We start from the raw sequence: 24,244 nt of genomic DNA, 5'->3' as shown, positions 1-24,244 counted from the left end.
TCAGGAGGCTGAGGCAGGAGAATCGCTTCAACTCCGAAGGCAGAGGTTGCAGTAAGCTAAGATCACGCCACTGCACTCCAGCCTGGGCAACACAGTGAGACTGTTTCTCAAAAACAAGCAAATAAACAAACAAACTTATTACGCATTACAATTCATTTGGTCTCGCTCTATCGCCCAGGCTGGAGTGCAGTGGCACAATCTTGGTTCACTGCAACCTTCACCACCCGGGTTCAAGTGATTCTCATGCCTCTGCCTCCCGAGTAGCTGGGATTACAGGCACCCGCCACCATACCAGGCTGATTTTTGCATTTTTAGTAGAGACGGGATTTAATTATGTTGGCCAGGCTGTTCTTGAACTCCTGACCTCAAGTGATCTGCCTGCCTCGGCCTCCCAAAGTGCTGGGATTACAGGCATGAGCCACCAAGCCAGGACCCGTGATTCCTTATATTTGAAATATACTCCTATATACTCTGCAAGATATCCATTGCAGCACTGCTTGTAAAAACAAAGGTTATGATAACAAAACTAAATGTCTATTAACACGGTCCTGATTAAGTAAGAATTTAATTGTGTGGTATAGCAACAGAGTGGAGTACTATGCAGCTCATAAACCAACCAGGTGGTACTACGTATACAAATATAGGAGAATAAGAAAAGCCCAAGTCGTATCAGCTGTATGAAAAAAAATAATGGGCAGAACAGTATTTAAAAAGAAAAAACAATAAAGGATATACAGACATGTTTATATAAGCACAGAACATCTGGAAGGCTACACACAAAAAAAGTAAGTTACTGCTTCTAAGGAGAAGACGGGGTAGTGGGGAACGGAAAGCAAAAATTACTTTTCACCAAATATCCTTTCTAACCTTTTGAATTTTTGTACCACGTGCATGTATTACCTATTCAAAACATAAAAGGTTTAATGCCCACTCTTAAGAACTCACTGTAAAGTTGGAAAGAAGACACAGAAACAAAAAATAAGAATAAAATGTGATATAACATTACTGTACATTAAGGTACAACAATGCAGAGGAGGGCATGATTAAATCTACTGTACAGATTGTCAAGAGTAGAATTTGTCACAAAGAATATGTTTCTCCATAAAAATAAGCTACAAATGGTACTTACATCCTCAGATGAACTCATCCTAAAAATGTCCTTAACTGACACACCACAGTAAAGTAAGACTGTCAGACTCCAAAACTCCACAAACATCTTACCCTGTTATTGTTGACTCTGTATACAGCAGAGCTGTCAGTAATGGAAGTCTGAGTGTCTCTGTAAAGGCCTGTTAACAACTGTAAAAAAAACAAGATGGGAGATATTCAACATTTTAATAGCAAACCAAAATTGAGTTATATTATTCTAAGTCTCCCAGGTGTAAGGTTAAGTAAATGAATGCTGCTTGCAATAGGTGAAAAAGACCATATTAATATTTTTTACCTGTAGAAAAAAAACTCGAATTAATTGCAAATTTTACTCCTTAATGGTATAAAAATAACATTATTCTCAAAAGACAGTTAGTGGCCAAATCTCCCAATCTTCTGTAAAGATTTTTAACCATCAAAAATGATTTGAAGCCTGGGCAATGTGGCGAAATCTCATCTCTACAAAAAATATAAAAAATTAGACGGGCTTAGTGTCGCACGCCTGTAGTCCCAGCTACTCGGAAGCTGAGGTGGGAGAATCATCTGAGTCCCAGAAGTCAAGGCTGCAATGAGCGGAGATCTCGCCACTGTACCCCAGCCTGGGCATTGGAGCGAGACCCTGCCTCAAAAAAAAAAAAAAAAAAAAAAGATTTGAGCTATTTCTTGAATGGAAGGGAAATAATTTATACTCTCAGAAAGAAAAGTTAAAAAGCAGAAAACCTCTCCTATTCACCATGTTAAAACACACTGTTAAAAATACTAAATGTATTAAAAATAAATATTAGTAAAAAGAAGCTAACTAGCCCACTATGTCAAAGAAGGATCATCCTGTGAAAAAGTGTCTTTGATAAACTCTCATAAGAATTTGTTAACCAAGGAATGATAAACTGTAGACCACTGGCTTCTGTGCTTTCTGCTATTCTGGAATGAAACTAATTAAATAAAACCCTTAAATGTGATAAAGACTAAATATCAGCATCTGGCAAGGGCAAAAAAAAAAAAGAAAGAAAAAAGAGGAAAAATGATCAACATTTCTCAATTATGGGTTTCTAAGAGTCTTTCTGTTCTCCCAAGTAAGTCAAGTAAATTTGGTAACTCTCAAATTTACCAGCATCAGCTTCTTTTAGAAAATAAACCATGAGATGACAGGAATACTGGGATGCTATACAATTTTCTATTAAGCTTAACAGGGGTGTAAATGAAATCATTTACCCTGACAAAGAGCAACGTTTTCCCGGAGTCACAAAGGCCAACAAGAAGAACAGCTCTCTGACTGCTCCTTCTGCTCCGGATTAACGTCCAGAAGACTGTGGAATAGAAAGAAAAACAACAGAAATTACGCCTTGGCAATCAGTATATGTGCATGGCTGGGGTGGGGAAATTCACAGAAGTCTGTGATGAAACACCTCATTCACCTGGAACTGACTTTTATCATAATGGTTACTATTGCTGTTGTTAGGGGCCCACTGAGCCGGGCGTGTCAACTGTCAACTTTTCTTTGCACTCCTTACTCTGACTGGGGACTCAAGTGCGATCTCACTACCTTGGTATAGGCTGAAAGTTGCTGTCAAGACCCTGAATCCTTGCACTGAGAACAGCGGAAGGTGGGGAATAGCGAGCGCACTCAAGCATGACAGGGAAGATGACGAAGAGCAATCCGCGCCCCAAAGACCAGGATGTAACTCCGGGGGTCGCCCGGGATCTCCCTTAACGCCCCGCTGCTGCCGCTGCTTCAGGCGAGAGGGTGGGGTGTAGACTGGGTGGGTCTCACCCTCCTGATGCCCTCAAGGCGCTCTCTCAGCCCGGACCTCTGCCCGCCCCGAACCCGCCATAACCACCGGCCGCCTTTTACCTAGCGTCAGCAGCACCGCAAGAACCGCCACCACTACTGACAACAGCGTTGGGTCCGTTTGCTGCAGCTCCTGCCGCAAGGAGTCTAGGTAGGGCTGGAAGGTGCCCCCAGCACCGCCGCCATCTGCCACCCGGCGCAAGTCCGCGGAAGCCATGGATGAGACGCGTGGTCTCTGGTACCGCAAAAGCGACGTGGCCCTGCACTCTGCGCAGGCGCAGGGAGCAGAGCCTCACGCGAATGGTGGTTCCTAGCCTTAGTCTCTCCCTCAGCCGCGGTGATCCCCAAGTGCCTGATGGGAGTTGTAGTTCTCTGGTACTCGGTCCTCCTGCAGAACGACAGGGGAGGGACACACACATCTTTGAAGATACGGGTCAGTCGTCGTCACGTACGTTATGGCTGTTGAAAGAATGATGAAATCAATAAAATGAATGACTCCCGAAACTACCACTGAGGATTTCCTGACCGTCGCTAAGTGACGTGAGACTTGTGAAGAACTCAAGCATCCTACAAACATTTAATCTGAATTTAATGTGGCAAGGGATGTGCCAGAGGGATGCGCGGAGCGATGCGGGCATACATAATGGGACGCAGAATCCATCATGAGTTCAGAGAAAAGCTTCTGGAAATTCGAACTGAGTCCTGAAGAACGAGTTAGCATGTGCGAGTGGTTAAAGGAAAAAGAGGTGCTGTGCAGAAGAAAATGAGTATAAGAAATGATGTGCGTGGGAAAGCTAACTAATTCAGTGCCCCTACACTGTCAATCTAGGGCTGCAAACTCAAACGTCTGCATTAAAGGAAGCAACTAGGAAAGTCAACGCCCAGGAGAGCTGGGGCTGTTGAAAACTGCAGAGGTTATTTCTGCTGAAAGTGGGGCCGACCCTATTCAGCCAGGTAGGTGTTGTGGGACCTAGGTGGCCAGTTCTTCCAGTTTTCAAGAGAAGCAATAAAGGCAGGTTTTTATGGGAAGTTTTCCACTTTTGAAATTTTGGTAGGTAATTGAAAGCATTCAAAAACTTGTGGCCCAAATAAAACACCAAAAGTGGCCAACCTCGAGGGTCCCAGTTCACAGTCTCTGTCATTAAACAGGTTGTCATTGTTTTAAAATGTACACATGATTTAATTTAATTGTATGACTGAGTAGAGACATGAAGATGTCAGTGTCACTGAAAGATTGAAAAAAGTTACTACAGTTCCACATTGCCATTGAAAAAGTTGTCAGAATCAAAATGGAGTCACTTTATTTATTTATTTATTTATTTATTTAAATCAGAAAAATGGAGCTGGTGAAAGGCCGTGGAGGGAGGGTTCTCATGCACTAATGCCTGATGACAAAAACTGTCACAGAAGACTGCAAAAACCACAACCGTGCACAAAGGGCATCGCAACCTTACACACAAAAAATATGTCTGTGAGGACAGCTACCCAGCAACTGCCTGTCCAGCCTATTACTGATGCTATCCTTGCTGTTTGATCCTTGTAGCCAAGGATAATTATCTCAAAACAGTTATGGAATCTGACTCATTTTTTCTTTAAAAATCTTTGTCTTCCTTTACACCTCCCTGAATGTGCACATAGTTGAAATGGCATACATATTCCCACTGCAATGCCTACTCGTGAATAAATGTTATTTTCTTTTAGAGCCTCCCTCTCTGCTTGTCATTTAGCTTGATAACACTCAGGGCCACACAAAACCTCAACGTGCACAGGGACAAGGAAAAAGAGAGGAACTGGCATTGGACCTGGTGACTCACAGCTATTAATCCCAGCACTTTGGGAGGCCAAGGCAGGAGGAATACTTGAGGCCAAGAATTCAAGACCAGCCTGGGCAACATAGTGAGACCCTGCCTCTGCAAAAAAAACCATTTTTTTAATTAAAAAATAATTAGCCAGGCATGGTGGCATATGCCTGCAGTCCCAGCTACTTGGGAGACTGAGGCAGGAGCATTTGAGCTCAGGAATTCCAGGTTACCATGAGCTGTGATCACATGCCACTACACTCCAGCCTGGGCAACAGAGCTAGACCCTGCCTCCAAAAAAGAAAAAAAGAGAGGAACTGGGACTCTGCCTTTATTACTAATGTGTCAGCAAGTAGCTAGATAGAGACATTTTTGATTGGGCAAGAAGTGAAACACAGATGTTAAGGGTTGTGGTAGGAAGCTTTGTAATATGATTTAGGCACACCCTCAAAAGCCAGGCCACGGGGGAAATGTAAACAATGTTGGCTGTTAGTTTGGCCTGGTGATGAATGGACGCCAAATCATCAATTATAAAATCTATAAATATTGATTAGAGCAGTCATTTAAGTAGGAGTGACAGGAGATGAAGCTAGAAAGATTGGCAGGAATCAGACCAGAAGGGATTTTGTGTGCTATGTTGAGGATCTTAGAGTTTATCCAGAATGCAGTAAGAAGTTTCATTTGGGGTGATATAGATAATTGGCAGATCTATGGAGAACTAACACTTGAGAGAAAAAAAAAAAAAAAAAAACTTCAGGCAGAGAGAGCAGCTGAGAGCATTTAGGTAAAAGATGCAGTATTTAGGCAAAGGATGCTCAGAATCTAATACAGAGACAGAAATAGGTATGAAAATGAGGGCACAAATTTGAGAGATGTCTGAGAGTTAAAATACATAGGATGTGATTAGTTGGATATTGTGAATTAAGTAAAAGGAATGTTATCAAGGCTGCATCCTAGGTGGTGGGTGTGGGTGACTAGGAAGATGAGAAAGCCATTAAATGAATTAGGGACCTCAATGGTAGGGGGCTTGGGGCTGTGGATCCAATGTAAGAGTAGCCAGAATGAAAACTGTCTCTTTTCTATATGTTGCGTTTCAGGTGCTTCTGGGAAATCTAAAAACTCATGTCAAGCAAGTGATGAGTAAACATAAAGTTCCACAAGTATACACTAGGTTTTCATTTGGGAGTCAGGAATAAATAATTGGTCATTAAAATCATGGAGAGCATGAAGAATGAGGAAAGGAACCCACAAAAAAGCCTAGGAAGGAAGAGTCAGTGGCACAGGAGTAAAACAGACATGTCCTATAAGTAGTCAGTAGCATCTTCTGTAGCAGAGAGACTCCTTTGATGAGGCTTTGAATGAGTCTGAGCTCAAGGGGATAAGCAAGAGATGGGGGAGTGTGAGGATGGAAGCAAGACTATGGTGTATGGGGAAGACAGTGGGGCATGAAGATAGTTTCTAATGTTAATGAGCACTTCCTGGTGCCAAGCATCATTCCAAATACTTTTAGTTTTTTTTTTTTTTCAGGCAGAGTCTCACTCTGTTGCTGAGGCTGGAGTGCAGTGATAATATGGCTCACGCCTGGAACTCCTGGGCTCAAGTGATCCTCTGCTTCAGCCTCCCAAATAGCTGGGACTACAGGCACGAACACCATGCCCAGGTAGTTTTTTTATTTTTATTTTTGTAGAGACACAGTCTCTCTCTGCTGCCCAGGCTGGTCTTGAGCTCCTGGGCTCAAGCGATCCTCCTGCTTCAGCTCCCAAAGTGGTGGGATTACAGGCATGAGCCACCACGCCCTGCCTAATGTATTAATTTGTTTAATTTTCACACTGACTCATTTTCTAACTTTACAGAGGGGAAACTGAAGCAGGGTTGAGTAACCTCCCTAAGGATATATAGTAATGAGCAGGCTTGGGACTTCATCCCAGGCAATGGGCTTCTATCTACTTAACTGTATGCTTTAACACAGTAGGATTCATTTTCAAGGCATTTTTATTGATAAAGGTAGGTGATAGGAACTCCAGATCAAGGAAGGATGGTTAAGATGTGAGGCTTAAGTAAGTAAACCAACTACTTTATTTTAAATTACCAATTTCAAAACTATCAGAACTGGCAGCAGTCATGCCACATTCCATTTCTCTTATTTCTTATGGTCCTAACCCCTGCTCTGTATTCACCACTCAAAACACACATACACACACACACCCCTTGTATAATATAATCACTGATTCCTCTTTAGAAAAATCACTGGATATTACCATTAGACCTCCTGACTGGGGACTAAAGATGCAGGGAAGAAGGAAGGGCCAGACACAGAGAATTCCAACCGTAACTGTCTTAACTCTCTGAGGATATTCGGTCAGAGCTATGTGAATGGAAGAGGGCTGCCGTGGTGGTGAAGTTGGGAAAGGAAGAAAGAAGGTTTAAGAAAACAGACTTTTTTTCTTCAGTATGTTTCCTGGGCAGAAGAAATGTGCACAACTCCCACACTCAGAGAGAAGTGAGCACCCCCATTCTCAGGAATGAGCAGCAGGGGTAAGATTAGCTGCTTCCCTGTACTCACCCATCTTCATCAGGAGCTCTGTGGGCACAGATGCAAAGGAAAGACATGCGATGCTGACTGTTGCCCACTGGTAAGTTTTTAGTTCTTGATTCCACTAGCAGATGGAGAGTTACAATGAAACCAATATAGTCAGGGAATTTTTTCCTTCTTTTCCATAAACTAAAATGTCCCACTCACCAGACACCTTCTTCCATCTGCTCCCCAAAGCTCCAATGTACAATGGAACATACCTCAGACCTAGGGATACCAATCATGGGATTCCCCTGCTATGGCTTTAAAAAAAAATGTTTAGAGGATTTTTAAAAACAGAATTTAACACATGCTTATTACATTAAAAACTCAAGCAATAATGAAAGCCACAGATCACCTCCATTTTTCTACCTATAATAGCTGATAAATAATATTTCAGACATTCCTCTGTACATATGTACTAATAAGAAGGCTGTATGGATAAGAGCAGTAAATACAAATGAACACATTATTTTTAAAGAGATTATAGTACGCACCTCTGTATTCCCGGTCCCTGAACAGTGCCTGGCTCATGGGAGGCACTGGTCAACTGTTGAATGAATGATCCCAGGCCTACCGTGTCCACTGCCATACCCTAGGCTCCTGTCTGATACCCTCCTGGTTCACATCCCTGCTTTAGCGGGTTTGAGGATGTGTCACCCTGGCCTAACAAATTTAATTTCTAATTTTAGCTTCTTCGAAAGTGGGATCTGCTGGTAAGAATAATTACATTTGAAGGCCAGGCATGGTGGCTCATGCCTGTAATCCCAGCACTTTGGGAGGCTGAGGTGGGCAGATCACAAGGTCAGGAGATCAAGACCATCCTGGCTAACACGGTGAAACCCCGTCTCTACTAAAAATACAAAAAATTAACCAGGCATGGTGGTGGGCACCTGTAGTCCCAGCTGCTTGGGAGGCTGAGGCAGGAGAATGGCATGAACCCGGGAGGCGGAGCTTGCAGTGAGCTGAGATCGCACCACTGCATTCCAGCCTGGGCGACAGAGTGAGACTCTGTCTGAAAAAAATAATAATAATAATAATTACATTTGAATAGAGGCACCATTTAGGATTTTCTCTAACATCATTCAATATTCTTAGTCAGATATAAGTAGGATCAGTCGCCCACATCCATCAATCACACTTTGTCCAGACATCTGGCCAGACAGCTTGGGCAGCTCCCTCCTGTCTCTTAAAGGACAGAAGGGGAGAAAGGTGAGTCTACTGGAAATACCAGAGGTCCTGACAAAGAGCTTCACTTCAGAGCTGACTTGCTCACTTGATTGCACCATATCTAAGCTTATTCAGCTCTCTGATACTGTGGACAGTCCCACAGCATACATTGTAACAATGTAATCATCCATTCTTCAGGTGTAGGCATAGGGAGGATCTGGCTCTATACCAAAACTGCTGGCTCTTAGCAGGCACCCACTTTGCACTTATTTAAATGCCTTGATCTTGGAAGGAAACACCTGGAGGTCCTGGGCGGTCCCTATCTGCTGATGGAGCAGCACAGTGTGAACAAATGATGCCTTATCCTTTTGAGACCAAGGAGGAGGATTTAAGGCCAGGCCAGATTACAGCCCTGAGCCTCAGTCACAGGCAGCCTGGTACTACAGAGGAACCGTGCCACACTTCCAGGTTCTCTCCTGGGGGAAAAAGGAAAATGGTGTCAGCCACAGCTGTCCTGGCTTTACTCAAAGCGTGCTGTCATTACTGCTCACTGGCATGTGGAAGTGCACATGCTGGTGTTACAGTGATGTAGACGAGAAGAGCCACCATGGTGTTCTACAAGGGAACATTCCACTCACTTCTGTTCATCTTTCCCAGCCTTTTCCACCCAATGGCACTTTTTCCTTCACATTCAAGTATAACTTTTTGTCTGTTAAACACAGAAGGGGCCTCTTCTACTTTAAATCCTTCCTGATATTAACAGAATCTAGCTGGGACCTTTGTAGAATTATCTGGGCATACTTTCCTTAGACCTTAAAATACACAATTGCATAATACCAGGAATTGCAAAATTCAGATTATTTTACTATTTAACTTCTCCCTGAGAGCCACTTGAAAAAAGTAATTGAGGTAATAGATCTTCATTTTGAGAAGTTGAATGGTATATAAAAATGCAAAATTAAAATGATTATTTTGTTCTCTGTCCTTCCAAGGCTACTGCTTATATGTAACTGTCCTTTCACACACACGCAAGCATATATGTTCATGATTTTTATTCAAATATATGATTATATACTATACATCTGATTATGAAACTTGTTTTACTGAACCACCTTTCCCCAGCAGTTCATATGGCTCTACTGCACTCTCTGTAAATGCTGCGGGGTAGGTATCCCAGTGTTGAGATATGTCCTAAATTACTCTGGTCCTCTAATGATGGAAATTTAGGATTTCATATTTTTTTTACCTTATTATAAACACTCTGTGAGAGTACTTCCGTGGGATATATTCGTAGAAGTGCAATCGAGAATAAAGGACATATGCATTTGAAGGATAATAGATTTGGCAAAACGTCCCTCTAGGGAAAGATTTCTCCAATCTAGAGTCACATCAAAAGTAGTAACAGTAACCGTTTTCTCTGTTCCTTTCCCACCTCTGCATGTTAGCAGTTTTTTAACTTTAGCTGATCTAAAAAAAATGCATGTTCTCATGTATTCTATTTCTTTAGTTATGAGTTAGTCGCTTCCTATTTTAGATGTGTGTTGGTTCTATGTATGTTATCTAGTAACTGTCTCTAGTATTTTTTGCCTGTTATCACAATGTTCATATCTTTTTTAAGGTTTTTAAAATATCCTTTATTTTTTAAAAGCTAACATGTGCATTTTAGGAAACTGGAAAACACATGAAGCAAAGAGCAAAGTCATCCACAATCACAGGCAGTTTACAGTTTGACTTGTCCTTCTAGGTCCTGTGTGTGTATAGACACAACATCCAAATTTATGGGATTGAGATCATGCAATTTTATGTGTCATGCTTTTTTACACATAATGAATATTTACCAATTCAAAATCCTAAAGCTAGATGAGTATTTTGATAGTCAAGAAAACACTACACCAACTCAATCTATTAAGAAAAAATATAATCCTGCCTTTCTTGGGACAAAAATTTTATAAAAGACAAAAATGGCATCACACCTCCAGATAAAAGCATTGGCAGAGTTCCAATTAAAATACTGCATTCCCTTAATGTTCAATTTAAAATGAAACATAAAGCAACAGAATACACTAAGTATGTTTCTAAGAGAATTCATTAGCAGATCTATACCATTAAATATTAGCAAGAAGGTATATTTTCATTGAATTACTTAATGTATTCCTATGGTACAGCCAAAAGAGATGCACATACACATCAGTGGCTATCATCAAAATGTAAATGTATATCTGCATATATCTCTCCCCCCTTTATACTTCCTTTTGCCCCTCTGCTGCCAACCTAATGAACAAGTCCTGATATACACTGCTCAGTGGTGGTTTAACAATTCCATGTCCAACATGCATCTTTTCTATCGATTATAACAAAAACATATTTACAAATTGGCTAATTCACTAGCTCTATTTTTAATCATACATTGTCACCTCAGGACATTCATAAAAGTTAGGTGTTCCAAAAAATAAACTCTGTCCACAATAAATGCGGGCACTTTACCAAAATGCTGACAGACCTATGGCTGTCATCTCAAACTATCTTCTGGATATGGAGATACTAGTGAAAAGCCCTTCCCTTCACCCTTCCTCTTCTCCCATGCCAGTGATTAAGTACAGGACTATGTCTAGCTCCAAGAGGTGGATTAACAAAGGTTACTCCCAGAAGACAGGTCTTCCTAAAAACTAACAAAAGGACATTTATAAAGGGATATTTTACTACCTCTACTTTTAAACTACCTTGAGCATTAAGACTTGTTTTTTCTTTAAAACACATCAATATTAACTAAAATTCACATACAGAACAATGGCTAGACCATCTGAACTAATCTAATTCACGGGCCCAGAACCCTTCTCCCTGCATACTTCCTCCTCCTCCCGCCTGCCGCCACCCAATGAACAGTCAGCATCAAGTTTAAAAATTCCATTCTCAAATGCAACCAGTCCTAGGAAATAACAACCACCACAAAAATGTATAAAGGGTATTACTTTAGCCCTCTATTTTTAATCTATTTTGTGCAATTTTAAACATCTAGAAAGACTAGGAGTTTTAAATAGGACTTGAGTTTTCCACTTTATACACAGTAGCATTGAATAAATGGTGCACATACAAAGCACAGGCTATAATTTGAATGTGTCTTCTAAATAGGAACATGGCCTAGAACCCTTCCCCTTCCTACCTCTATCAACCCAGTGGACAGGTATAAACATCTCTAATACTTAGAGGGAATTTTAACAATTCTACTTTTGAAGTGTTTTTAAGAACAATCTTTCCTATGAATTTTAACATAAAGTGTACTCAATGTATTAGTTTACTAACTCTAGTTTTGTTATATGCTGGCAACCTCTTTAACATCCAGAAAGACTAGATATTATAAATTAGGACACCATCCAACGTTATGCGATTGGGATCATACAGTATGTATCACGCTTTTTCACACATCATGAATATTTACCAATTCAAAATCCTGAAGCTATGTAAATGTTTGTTTATATACACAGCAAAGTCAAAGGAAATGCAGATATAAGGGACAATAGTCAATTGTGTCATACTGTAAACACGCTGGTATAAAGCCCTTTGCACTTTCTTCTGCTCCTTCCTCCCTGAATCAGCATAAATATAATATGAAGTGGTTTGATCAATTTCCAAAAGACAATATTTCATAAGAAGCAAAAGGGTATCTACAAAATTTGTTATTTACTACCTCTACTTTTAACATACTTTGTGCACTTCTAAACATCTAGAAGACTAGATGTTTCAAATAAGGACTTAATTTTGTCCACTATATGCACACTAGTGTTAGCACTGGAGGGTGTCCAGGTTCTTGGCTTCTTGAACAAATAATTGGACAAAATGCACAAAGCAAGGAAAGAATGAAGCAACAAAAGCAAAGATTTATTGAAAATGAAAGTACACTCCACAGGGTGGCAGAGGGCCTGAGCATAGGGGCTCAATAGCCCAGTTACAGAATTTTCTGGGGTTTAAATACCCTCTAGAGGTTTCCAATGGTTACTCAGGGTATGCCCTATGTAAATAGAGAAGGCATTTCCCATGACAGCTGAAGTGTTTCCATTTTATTTAGTTCTAGGAAGTCAGCATGCATCTGCTGTATATTCCCTGCCTCCAGATCCTATTCTTCTGCCTCATTTCCTCCAGAGATGTGATCCCTATAAATCTTTATGGGAGGTGGAGGGGCCAATGGTCTTTCTCCTGTAACTGCTGCATGCTGCCTTGAGGTGTAGTCCCTGCCTATTGAGGATCACGGAACTCCTACCCTGCTCTGTCTAGTGAAGGCAGGGTAGCTCCCTGATGGCCAGGGGTGGTGGAACCGGCTGGAACTTTTGTTGTATGATCATCTGAAGCTTTATGGTCTTTTGGCGAGAGGAAATGAATTTGGTTAAAAGATTTAATGGGAACTTCAGAGGGTGGATACATATGCTATCAGGAATGTTTGTTATAGAGATTTGTAGGAGAAAAACAAAACCTGGCCTGTGGTCTGTTTTAGGATCTATGTGTTTGCTTAAGGTCTTAGCATAGGTGACTCCATTTTGGTTTGGTTTAGTCTGTTGGGGCCTAGTGCATGAGCTTAGTCCAAAAAAAAATGGCCTCCCATAATTTTGTTTAAAAAAATTTCCCTTTTTCGGTCAGGTTCTCACTTAACTTAGAGTGTGACCAAAACTTAGGGCCTTACTTAGCACCACTCTCGGTTACCAACATTTTGGGTTTTTGGTCTCAGCACATCATTCATAGGTTACAGTGTCCTCACGGTCGCACATTTCTTTCAGTTCTTGTCATTCCAGTTTAAGAGAGACCATTTGACATTCTAGAGATGGCTGTATGCAAACATTTAAAACCTTTGAGAGAATATAGCACACCAGGGAGACTATTATTATGACTATCAGGAGGATAATACCAAAGTTGTGAGTACACTCCTTATCCAGGGTCCCCATAAACCAAACCTCCTAAACTCAAATAGATGAAAGAATGAGCTAGATAAAGAGTCTAATCACTTAACTAAGCAGTCTCTTCATTAATTCGCTACAAATGAATCTCGGTAATACCTGATGTTTTCTCCATAGGCCTTGAGTGCCGGCAGCTGCACAGATACTTTTCTGTTTAGCCAATTCTATTATTTAGCATAACTTTCTTAAGAGAATTTAGTCTATTATGCATCCATAACCTTTGTAGTAAACTGCTATAGAGCCTATTATGAGGGATAGATTTCTAATCATTGCATCTTTTATTCCAAATCATGGAAAAGGGACCTAAAGCTGGCTGCAAAATTCTTCACAAATAAAAGTATACCCCATAAGTGTACGCAACAGATCCATTTTCCACTTCTATTTTTCATAGAGGCATAAGCAAGGAAAAAATATTCAAAGATAAGAGTCTCATGATAATAGAGAAGTCTTGATTCATGATCTTGGGAAAAGCTGTTCACATCAAGGATGCCATCTTCTTCAAGAGAAGCTTCCCTGGTTAGCCTTACCTTAAGGGTTCCAATGGGTGTACAGGTCCAAGAGTGTGGAGGCACTCTTCTCAGTTGTGAGATCATGAACCCAAAGTTCAAGGTCCAGAAGTTTTGCTGTAGTGTGGATGGCAAGGACAGTCTTTATCTGATGTTCTCAGAAGATCCAATCTTCGGGTTCTAGGTTGTGAAGGAGTTGATTGTCCTTAGTGAACCATAAAAAGCTGTCTTTACCTTGTGAAAATACATGGTGGCATAATAACTTAGTGTTATAACATCAGCCCTCTTGCATGGGAAAGCTTTTATACAACCAGAAAACATGCACTGAAAATAACAATTGAATTAAATCCCTCTATAAAATGTTTAAATGGCCCATCAGGTGACCGGATGTACCTGAAGCTTTTATTGTTTTCCCAGAAATATGGGACCAAACATTTGTTATAAACTATTTTAGCAATTTATAAGTCACCACATCAATATATTCATTTCATCTTTTCCATGACAAGTCATATAATGCAGAAATTTTACTAACAAAAGCTTTAAGGACTGAGGAAGGAAAAGGTGGCCATCCTGGTTCTCCATGAGTTCATGCTTAATTAACATTAGACTTATATCCTCTTGAATACCAGTTGTTTCCCCAAATTAGGTGCATAACACTGATAACTGATAGGTTATTATAGGTATTTTGATTTAGATGATGGAATGTATCAAATTGTATATCTAAACAGTTTCAGTATCAGCTAATTTAGCATGAAAATCTGGCAAATAATTTTCTTGGTATTTAATTAATTTTTGTTCTAGTTGGATTAGCAGTTTTACAACCCAGTCAGTCTTTTCATTAAAGTTCCAGCAATTCTTACCCAGTTCAAATGACATGATTCTAAACTTATTAGAAACCTGTATTCAAGAGTGCTTTTTTAGGGTCCCTTCCAATCTTTTATGAATCTCCTAAAAGATACCATATTCTAGGACTTTGCATGCTTGTGAAATTTTCAGAAACTGCATCAGTATTAAGCAATTAACTGTGGAAATGACTTTAAATAGTTATAGTTAAAAACATAATCGACAAGGAAATTTAGTTATTTCTGTGGTCTACATAATTATGATTGATAGCATATACTCAGACATATTAGAATTTTAGAAATCTCATACAATTTTGGAACATATATTAATATTATTCACTAAAATATAACCTGAAGAAGATCAATTTTTTTTTATTTTTGACATTGCTTCCCATGTAACTGAACATGCCAAATAATTCTGTTCACCTCTCTTTTGGATGCTTTAGGGGCCCTCTGCAGCATCTCAAAGTTAGAGGTTAGAAAAAACAATTTTGAAGCTGAAATTTGATTTTGGGAAGCCTATTAAAAATGGTAAAAGATTTAAAACACTCGATATTATGAAATAGAATTCCAGGTTACCATAGTCATTCATTTAGCAAAATGATGACTCAAAAATGTGTTAAAAGGCAAAAACCTTTACTTGTTGATAGAGGGAAGACTTACTTTCCAAACAATCTGTCTCTTGTCTTTCCCTTCCTTTTTTTTGGTGTGTGTGTGGGGGGGGGGTAGTTTATTCAAAAGGCAAACAAAAATCTTTCGTCATCTTTTAATATTGCATGAAAATCTTGTTCAAGAGAGAAAGTCAAATTTCACCTTTGCGTTAGTGTACTATTAATGTCAACCCCAATTTTTAAGAAAACCCTGTAGACATATCTTTCCAATCTTAATCGGTTTGACCATAAGGTGAGATTCTCATAAACCTTATATAACCCTTTAGAAATTTTTGTTAAAGAGCAGATCAGTGCTTTAAGAAAACCCTGTTTGTGCTTTTATTTTGATGTTCAATTTATGGAAAAAACAGAAAATACCCCTTTAAATTTAGTCAATATGTTCACACACATAATTTTTTACAATATTAATATTTATAAATCTTCCACAACTCATTCAAACTTTTAGCTTTGTCTGAACTTAAAACAATCCTTTAACCCTTTAGGCAAAAAAACAAAATCTACATTCCCATGCCTTGTTATAATCTTTCACTGAAAATGCATTCACTTTTCTTACATACCCTTCATGTAAAACTGTTGCTTCAGTAGTCTCACATGTTACGATGTTAACTCTTAGCGAGTTTTACTTTTGGTGAAAACCTTAGTAAGTTCAGGATTTTAATTATATATTAGTGTGTGGAGTCTAGGACCCAGACAGAAGTACACATAAGGTCTGACTCTTTCCAGCATCTACCTAGCTGTAAAGCAGGCAAGTTGTACAGTTAAGAGTCATAGTGGCATTTTATGAAGCATTTAGGAGTCTTAATCACCGTTAAATTGTATATTTCTTGCATACATTCTCTTTTGTAAATTATTTCATGACTTACACAGACCATCTATGACATGTTTGGACTTTCTAACTTGTCCTAAACATCCCTCTTTTTTAACAACCACTTATTTTACTTTAGGATAAGAATTTATGATATAAAATCCTTTCTTATATAAAATCTCCTTTCTTTATAACTTTCTTTGCATAGCTAGGGGGCATAGCTAATTCTATTTGTCCCCAGGCCTTATCTAGAATCTAATGCTCCAAAATAAATTGAGCAATTTTTAAAAGTCAAAGAAGCAGCTTATGACCTTAAAGCATTTCACACACCGAATATCTGACCTGCATAATTTAGACTAAATATTTGCATTTTGAAGATATTTTTATTTTACCAATAATCTTTAAGAATGTCTTTATTTCCCAAAGATTACTTAACTCACATGAGGTAAATAAAAGGCATTACATTTTTTACTTTTCTGACAAAATATTTGATATGAGCTCTTATTATTATTAAACCAATTAATTGATGCTCTTTTATAGTACACACACAGCACATATAAATACACAGACAGAAAATAAAGGATTCATTCCCTAAGCCAGGAATTGAACCCTAAACCCAGGCTGCCACTGTAAAAAGAGAAAGCATGGCCACATGGTTACAAGGTCAGGCTCCCAAAGACATGACTGATCAGTCTGCTGGGATATCTTGAACAGCAGGCCTATGGGGTCCTAAGCACACATTTTATTCTAAGGTACCCCTCTTTATGACAGAACAATACAGAAAGACACAAAGCACACCAGATTCACTACAGTTTAAGACCAGCCTCAGAATTCTTTTTTTGTATTAATCAAAACTTTACAGAGGAGACAAACAGTGACTTTTACCATTCATTTAACCAGTTTGCACAGAGAGACAGAGACCAGAGTCTGGCTGGTAAGAAATTCTTACCCTTTTGCCAGTATGCCATGTTTCTGGGTTCTGTCTCCCAAAGTGGCCCTAGGAACCCTGCTTGACTATATGCAAACAAATACATTGCCATGAATTAAGAATATTCACAGATAGTTTATGAATTTTGGAGAAAATGGGCAGAGAGAGAAATATGATTGAAATTCTGTTTATGAAAATATACTCAACACATTTAAATTACCAGGAAGCCTAAAATCCAACAAGTTAGTTAAAAGTTAAAAAGCTAGTGTGCTCCATCAATTCCTTGCAGCCTGACAAAGGTAGCCTAGGAATTCCAGATAAATGGAACAAATGATGACTTGCTAGAAATGCACAGGGAACAAAATAACTATTCACAGAACCAAATAAAAGCCTTCCACTAGAAATTTTTTAAAAAATATATATATATATATATGTGGTTTTATATATGCATACACAAGCAAAGCCAGAGGAGAATAAATAGCAAACAAATGAAAATTAGAAGCAAAAACAAATAGGAACCCAACCCTAAATTTTTCCTTCTCAATCTACCCTGGAGGCTATAGTGTTTACCCAGGGCCCCCCAAAACCCACATAATGAATGTTTTATTCCTGATACACAATTCAGTATCCTTAAGTTCACCAATATCACCATACATCCTGTGCAATCAAGAAATACACTCTAGGCCCATAGCCAATAAGTACTCCAGTGCCAGCACTGTCCACACAAAGCAGTAAACAGTGTGAAGCAATGCAAGCATATATGTGAAATTTGGCTTCACACTAAATCCAGCTTCATGCTTAACTGTATTAAAAAGGAATTGCCAAACTGCTAATGCATTTCTTTACAATGCTTATTTTACTTTAATCAAGACTAAGAGCTTTAACTATGAAAATGTTAATTAGCCAAATGTCTCCAATTCTCTATCAGGTTTTAAAGAATATTTTATTATCTCAACTTTTTCTACATCTTTCTCCTCTACTTACTGGTTCCTTAATACGTTGTTTCATAAGTAACCTTTTCAAATCTCTAATTTGAACTAACTTTTAGGTAACTTCTAAATTAGACAAAATTATTCTTTTTCTCACTAATAACACAACTTTTCTGGCATGTTTTGTATACAGAATTATGTATCAACTAGAATTCTTATCCTTAGTAACCTAAAACTTTAGTGAAACACTAAAAAGCAAGAAATCCTGAACTATCAGATACAGGAATTTATAGATAAGAACAATTCCACAATTTTAGAAACATATTTCCCCATATCACAACCTTTCTTAATTGGAAATGGCCCAGATATTAAATGAGTATCAAAAATAATTTTAAGACTTTACACAAAACCTAAAACATTTGTCCCATTCACTGTACTCAATTCTTTCACTTTTAACAGTTTATCTAGATTACCTCTGTAAACTGAGATATTAGATACTATCATTTAAAGTCAGTTATTTCCTTGTTAACCACGTTTTGAATAGCCAGTGAATATCGGGTGCTCATTGAAACCTAAGTAAGAGCCTCAAAGTTAAATCCATAGGTATTTTTGCCAGTCACCCAGAAGATTTAGCTAACATTAAATTATGCCCATTTGTCAAAAAAAAAAGAAAAAGAAAAAGACACACAAACCAAGATCATTTTGTTTTGGCTGGGTTTATAGTTTTATAACCCTCTATGCCAAACCCTAACACCTCAAAATATCTAAGAGAGACAAATATAAAATCCAGACAAAAATGTATGCTGACAATTCTGAAGGCATTTCTATTTTTACTTTACCAATAATTTTAAAACTAGCTTGTTTAGGAAAGTTATACTTAAGTCACGTGAACTTGAAAATTGCTTAGACTTATTTACTTAATTTATGAGTGCTCTCTTACTTATAAGCCAAGACGTAACATATAACAAGTGTGCATATAAATAAACACATCTAGACATGTATATACACACACAAATGAAGATTCAATAGCTTTTACCTTGGAACCCTAACCATTAGATAGTAATACAAGCTTGCCAATTTTACTCCATTTACCCAATAAGTAATCCAATGAAGGCTGTGAACCATTATGTCAGGTAAAGCAATTTCCATGGCAGTTTGATTTTTAAAGGCCAAACCTCCCCAGACTCGAAAGAACACTGGGGTCAAACAGCACCAAAGGAGAATATCACATACTAACTAGGCCTGCCCCTGTTTAGAACAGCAGCACCAAAGCCTGTATACATGTAACTGCATCCCACTTTCCCATTCAACAGCAAATGCCAGATTCCAAACCATATTGGGGCCAAACAGTATTGCAACTGCAAGAGAAAATTCTAAGGAGGGTTTAGTACTAGTCCTTAGAACTGCTGCCAAGGGCATCCCCTTTGGAGAGGCTGAGGTCTGGAGGATCCCCTGGGGAACCCCCTTTGGGGTCCAGTCTCAAGAGTGTCAGGCATCTCTGACCTTAGGTGGGCACCAGTGCCGCTTTGCATGTTTTCCCTCCAGAGGCAATGGCCTATTGTGAGCTTTCCTTTGGTTCCTGGGTGTAATCACTAACGATTAGCATCTTTATAATTTGATACAGCCATGCTATCCCATGCTTCCTGTTCCACTAGAGTGATAGCCATGAACTGTAATGACAGGAGCTGGAAGCTGGGTAGGCTTCTTTTGTCCTCAGCCAGTCAAGTAGGGTAAGGGAAGAAGTTAGCCTAGAAAAGAAGGTTTCCGTCGCCTGAAACATGTGCAAGTTTGCCCTGAGCTGCAAGTTTGCCCTGAGCTGCGCCATACGTAGGAATCAGGGACCACAACCAGAACAGATAGAAAAAAGTCCTTCAGGGTGGCCCCACCCAGAAACCTACAGTTGCCTCCGTGTTTAGGTGCTGCCCACCAAGGGTCCCAAGTTGGAAAGGAAAAGAGAGAGGGAGGGAGAGATTCTGCTGTATGGAGTGGAAAGGAAAAGATGAAAAATCCCAAACTTTGGGCTTACCTCCTGGCTGGCTTGCCAAAATACATTACCAGTGGAGGGTGTCTGGGTTCTGGGCATATTGAACCAAGAATTGGACAAAACACACAAAGCAAAGAAATAATGAAGCAACAAAAGCAGAGATTTATGAAATGAAAGTATGTTCCACAGGGTGGGAGAAGGCCTGCACTTAGGGGCTCAAGAGTCCAGTTACAGAATTTTCTGGGGTTTAAATACCCTCTCAAGGTTTCCATTGGTTACTTGGTATACACCCGATGTAAATGAAGAGGATGAAATAAAGTTACAAAGTCGTGTACTTGGTATATGCCCTATGTAAATAGACAGGATGAAATAAAACAGTCATTTACTCTGTGTATGCCCAATGTAAATGGAAAATATATTTCCTCTGATAGCTGATGTGTTTCCATTTCATTTAGTTCTAGGAAGTCTGCACGAATCTGCTTTATGTTTCCTGCCTCCAGGCCCTATTCTCCTGCCTCAGTAGGGTTGAATGAACTACACACATGGTTGTATCTTGAAATGTTTTCTAAATAGGAACATTCTGATCTAGAATCCTTCATTTCTTCCAACTCCTCTGCACCACCAACCTGGTGGATATGGGCCATGTGCCACTTAGAGTTGATGTTATCATTTCACTTCCAAAAGTCCTTTTCAGAAGATAGTCTTTTTATAAACTTTTACACAAAGTGTACAAAATGTGTTAGTTTACTATTTTTGTCATACATTGGCAACCTCTTTAATATCTAGAGAGTAGATATTTTTAAATTAGGACTCATTTGTCCAGTATATAACACAATATATAGTATAGCAAAGTTACATGCAATGCGTTTAACATATAGGGCAATGGATAAACTGAAATTTTCTAGTACACAATAGCAAAACACCTTTTGTAATTTCTTCCCTCTCACCTTCCTCAACTGAATGAGCAAGTAACACTGTTCACAGAGGTGATTTAACAATCCCACTTTCAAACACAGTATTTCCCATCAGTTTTTAAAAGCTATTTACAAAAAGTGTTATTATACTATTTCTACTTTTAAATACATCAAGCATTTCTAACTATCTAGAAAGACCAGATATTTCATATAACTTTCCACTGTGTACATAGCATTGTAAAATAAAATTGCATATGTAACAATGGCTATAATCTGAGGTATCTTCTAAATATGACAATTTTGACCTTGAACCAGTCCTTCCTCATTTCCTACTCTCTGTCTTCAATCCAGTGGACAGGTACATGCATTTGTAATGCTTAGAGATGGTTGAACAAATTAATACCCAAAAATCATTTACAGAAGACAAGCTTTCCTATGAATTTCAACACAAAGTGTACAAAATGTGCTAATTTTACTAGTTACTTTGTCATACACTGGCAACTTCTTAAACATGTAGAGACCAAATGTTGCAAAATTAGGACTCTTTTGTCCATTATGTACTTTACACACACAGCAAAACAAAATGCACAAAACATACAGAAAAATGGCGAGTGAAATGTCCAAGTATGAACACACTAGCCTATTACCTTTGGCGATTTCTTCCCTCCCATTTCTAAACCATTAAACAAGTATAGACAGTACTACACTGCTCACAGAGGTGGCTTCACAATTCCACTTCTAAAAGACAGTATTTCCTAAGAATTTTAGCAAAAAGATATTTACAAGGTGATATTTTACTACCTCTACACTTAACATATGTCAGGCAATTCTGAACATCTAAATAGACAAGATGTTTCAGGTAAGAAGTTAATTTGTCCACTATATGCACAGAAGTCTTGAATAAAGTGAACACACGTAAAAACAGTTATGACTGAGTCTTCCAAATATGAACATTCTGGCCTACACCTTCCCATCTCCATCAACCCACTGAGCAATAGTGCTCAAATTTTCAGAAGACAGTCTTTCCTGGGAATGTTAAAACGAAATGCACAAAATATATTAGTTTACTAACTCTACTTTTGTCATACACTGGCAACCTCTTTAACATCTAGAAAGACCAGATGTTGTAAAGTCAGGACTCATTTGTCCTTTATATACACAATATACCCAGATAAGTAAAACAAAATGCCCAGACGAGACAATGGTTAACCTTGCCTCACTATAAGCACATTGGCACTTCCTTTCCTCTCTCCTCCCCTGAACCAGTGCACACAGGTGCACTTTGGGCTTACCTCCATGCAACATTTGGTAAGCCCAAATGTCTTTGGGCTCACAAAAGGTGTTTTGCTATTGTGTACTAGAAAATTTCAGTTTATCCATTGCCCTATATGTTAAATGCATTGCATGTAACTTTGCTATACTATATATTGTGTTATATACTGGACAAATGAGTCCGAATTTAAAAATATTAACAGGTGATTTGGCCATTCCCCCCCTCCACCAAAACATTACATATGAATTTTAACAAAAAGATTTACAAAATGTGTTATTTTACCACCTCTAATTTTAACATAAGCATTTCAGAACATCTAGAAAGAGTATAGTTCAAAAAATACTTAATATTGTCAACTACATATACAGTAGTGAGAAATAAAATGCACACACAGAACAATGGTTGGAATATGAAAATGTCTTCTAAATATGACCAGTGTGGCACAGAACTGTCCTATCTTCCTTCTCAGGTCTTCTGCCCCATATCCTCTAACCCAGAGGTCCCCAAACTCTTTGGCACCAGGGACTGGTTTCAGGGAAGGCAAATTTTCCATGGAAGGTAGGGGCATGGTTTCAGGATGAAACTGTTCCACCTCAGATCATCAGGCATTATTAGAGTCTCATAAGGAGCATGCAAACTAGATCCAGGGGTTGGGGACTCCTGCTCTAACCCACTTAATAAATGTGGATGTGTGGCTCCTGCTGTCACTTCCAGAGGTGGTCTAACAACTTCATTGCAAAAAGTCATCTCCAGAAGCCATTTATGTCCTGTTATTATTATTTTTAACAAATGGAAATTTACAAGATGTGTGATTCTCTAACTCTCATAAGTCGCAACCTCTTTACACCTAGAAGGGTTGGATGTAGCAAATGTTTTCTTTTAAAGGCTGGGGGGAAGCTGAGAGCAGCTTTTTCATAGGATACACACGGGCCTTCTGTAAACAGCCAATAATCGTCCCAAAGGTTGGTGGGCCTTTCCGATGGGCCTAATAGCGCCAAGTTATTCTTCCACTTCTGTTTTCCGGCACCAGCGTCTGGTAGAAGGAAAACCAGCTGGGCGATGGCCGCTAACCCTTCCACCCCTCATTGCCAGACTCCTCTCACCTTCTGGGCCCATTAAGGACTTTGTCGTTGTCCTCGGGACTAGGTGAGTGTCGCCCACTTGGGACACTGCGGCCACCCGAGTATCCGGATCTGCGCGGCTCCACGGCCTACAGGGGCAGCTGAGCCTGCGCGTAGACCCGCTTTCCTGGCCCTCCGCACCCCCTAGTGGCCTCCGCGGCGTTGGGGCGGCCTCCCTGCTTCCCGCCCTGCCACACCTGCTGCCACCCAGGGCGCTGCGTCCAGGCGGCTCGGCGGAAGCTTCGTCTGAGCCTGGCAAGGTTGGGCGGGGAGACCCGGCAGCCGGCCGGTCGGGTGGGGAAAAGCGGTTCGCCGCTGCTTCAAGAAATGGGACCGGCGGGGCAGCCACGGCCAGGGCTCTGGGTTCTACAGGGCGGAGGGCCTGGAGGGCCCCGCAGAGCTGGCCGCGCTCCCATCTCAAATTCTGTTCGTCTTTTTATACTAATTTCAAAATTATGGATTAGCCCTTTGTTCTTTCTTAAAAATCTTCACATTTTATTTATTTTTGTCCTGCAGGACTTCTGAATTTTGTATGATCTGAAATTAATATTTTCCTTAATTGCTACTAGGTTTGTGGAATGTTAGAAAATCTTCCCAAGTACTTACTATATAAGAAATATGTTAACATAATAATGTTTTTATGGTTTTAATTTTATATTTAAACCTTTAATACGTTTTGAAAGTTTTTACTTTAACCAGTGAGTTAGAGGTCCACGAGATTTTCTTCTGTGCCAAAATTTTCAGCCGCTTTGCTTCTAAGCACTTTAATGAGTAGCCTGTCTATCCCCCCAGAGTATAATGCCAGCTTTATCATGTACTAAATTCTCATTTGCATTTAATATCTGGAAC

General features: G+C 39.4%; 1 protein-coding gene across 2 annotated transcripts in view; it reads right to left on the bottom strand.

Annotated features, from left to right (window-relative positions):
• LOC105469882 (SRP receptor subunit beta) overlaps positions 1-23,499 on the bottom strand; it is a 35,297-nt gene extending 11,798 nt beyond the window's left edge. Inside the window, exons 1-5 of one of the 2 annotated variants that reach the window (XM_011721457.3) lie at positions 23,378-23,498; positions 13,950-14,133; positions 3,002-3,326; positions 2,362-2,456; positions 1,222-1,299 (exon numbers count right to left, since the gene is read on the bottom strand). In XM_011721457.3, the coding sequence (XP_011719759.2) occupies positions 1,222-1,299; positions 2,362-2,456; positions 3,002-3,155 (327 nt within the window). In that variant the 5' untranslated portion in view covers positions 3,156-3,326; positions 13,950-14,133; positions 23,378-23,498. Of the gene's footprint in view, positions 1-1,221; positions 1,300-2,361; positions 2,457-3,001; positions 3,327-13,949; positions 14,134-23,377 lie in introns of both variants that reach the window. The other variant, XM_011721458.2, reaches the window with a different exon arrangement.
• Positions 23,500-24,244: the final 745 nt, after the last annotated feature.

Source organism: Macaca nemestrina, chromosome 2 (assembly GCF_043159975.1).
Source record: "Macaca nemestrina isolate mMacNem1 chromosome 2, mMacNem.hap1, whole genome shotgun sequence".
Lineage (NCBI taxonomy): Eukaryota > Metazoa > Chordata > Mammalia > Primates > Cercopithecidae > Macaca > Macaca nemestrina.
This window is presented reverse-complemented; position numbering and strand designations above follow the sequence as displayed.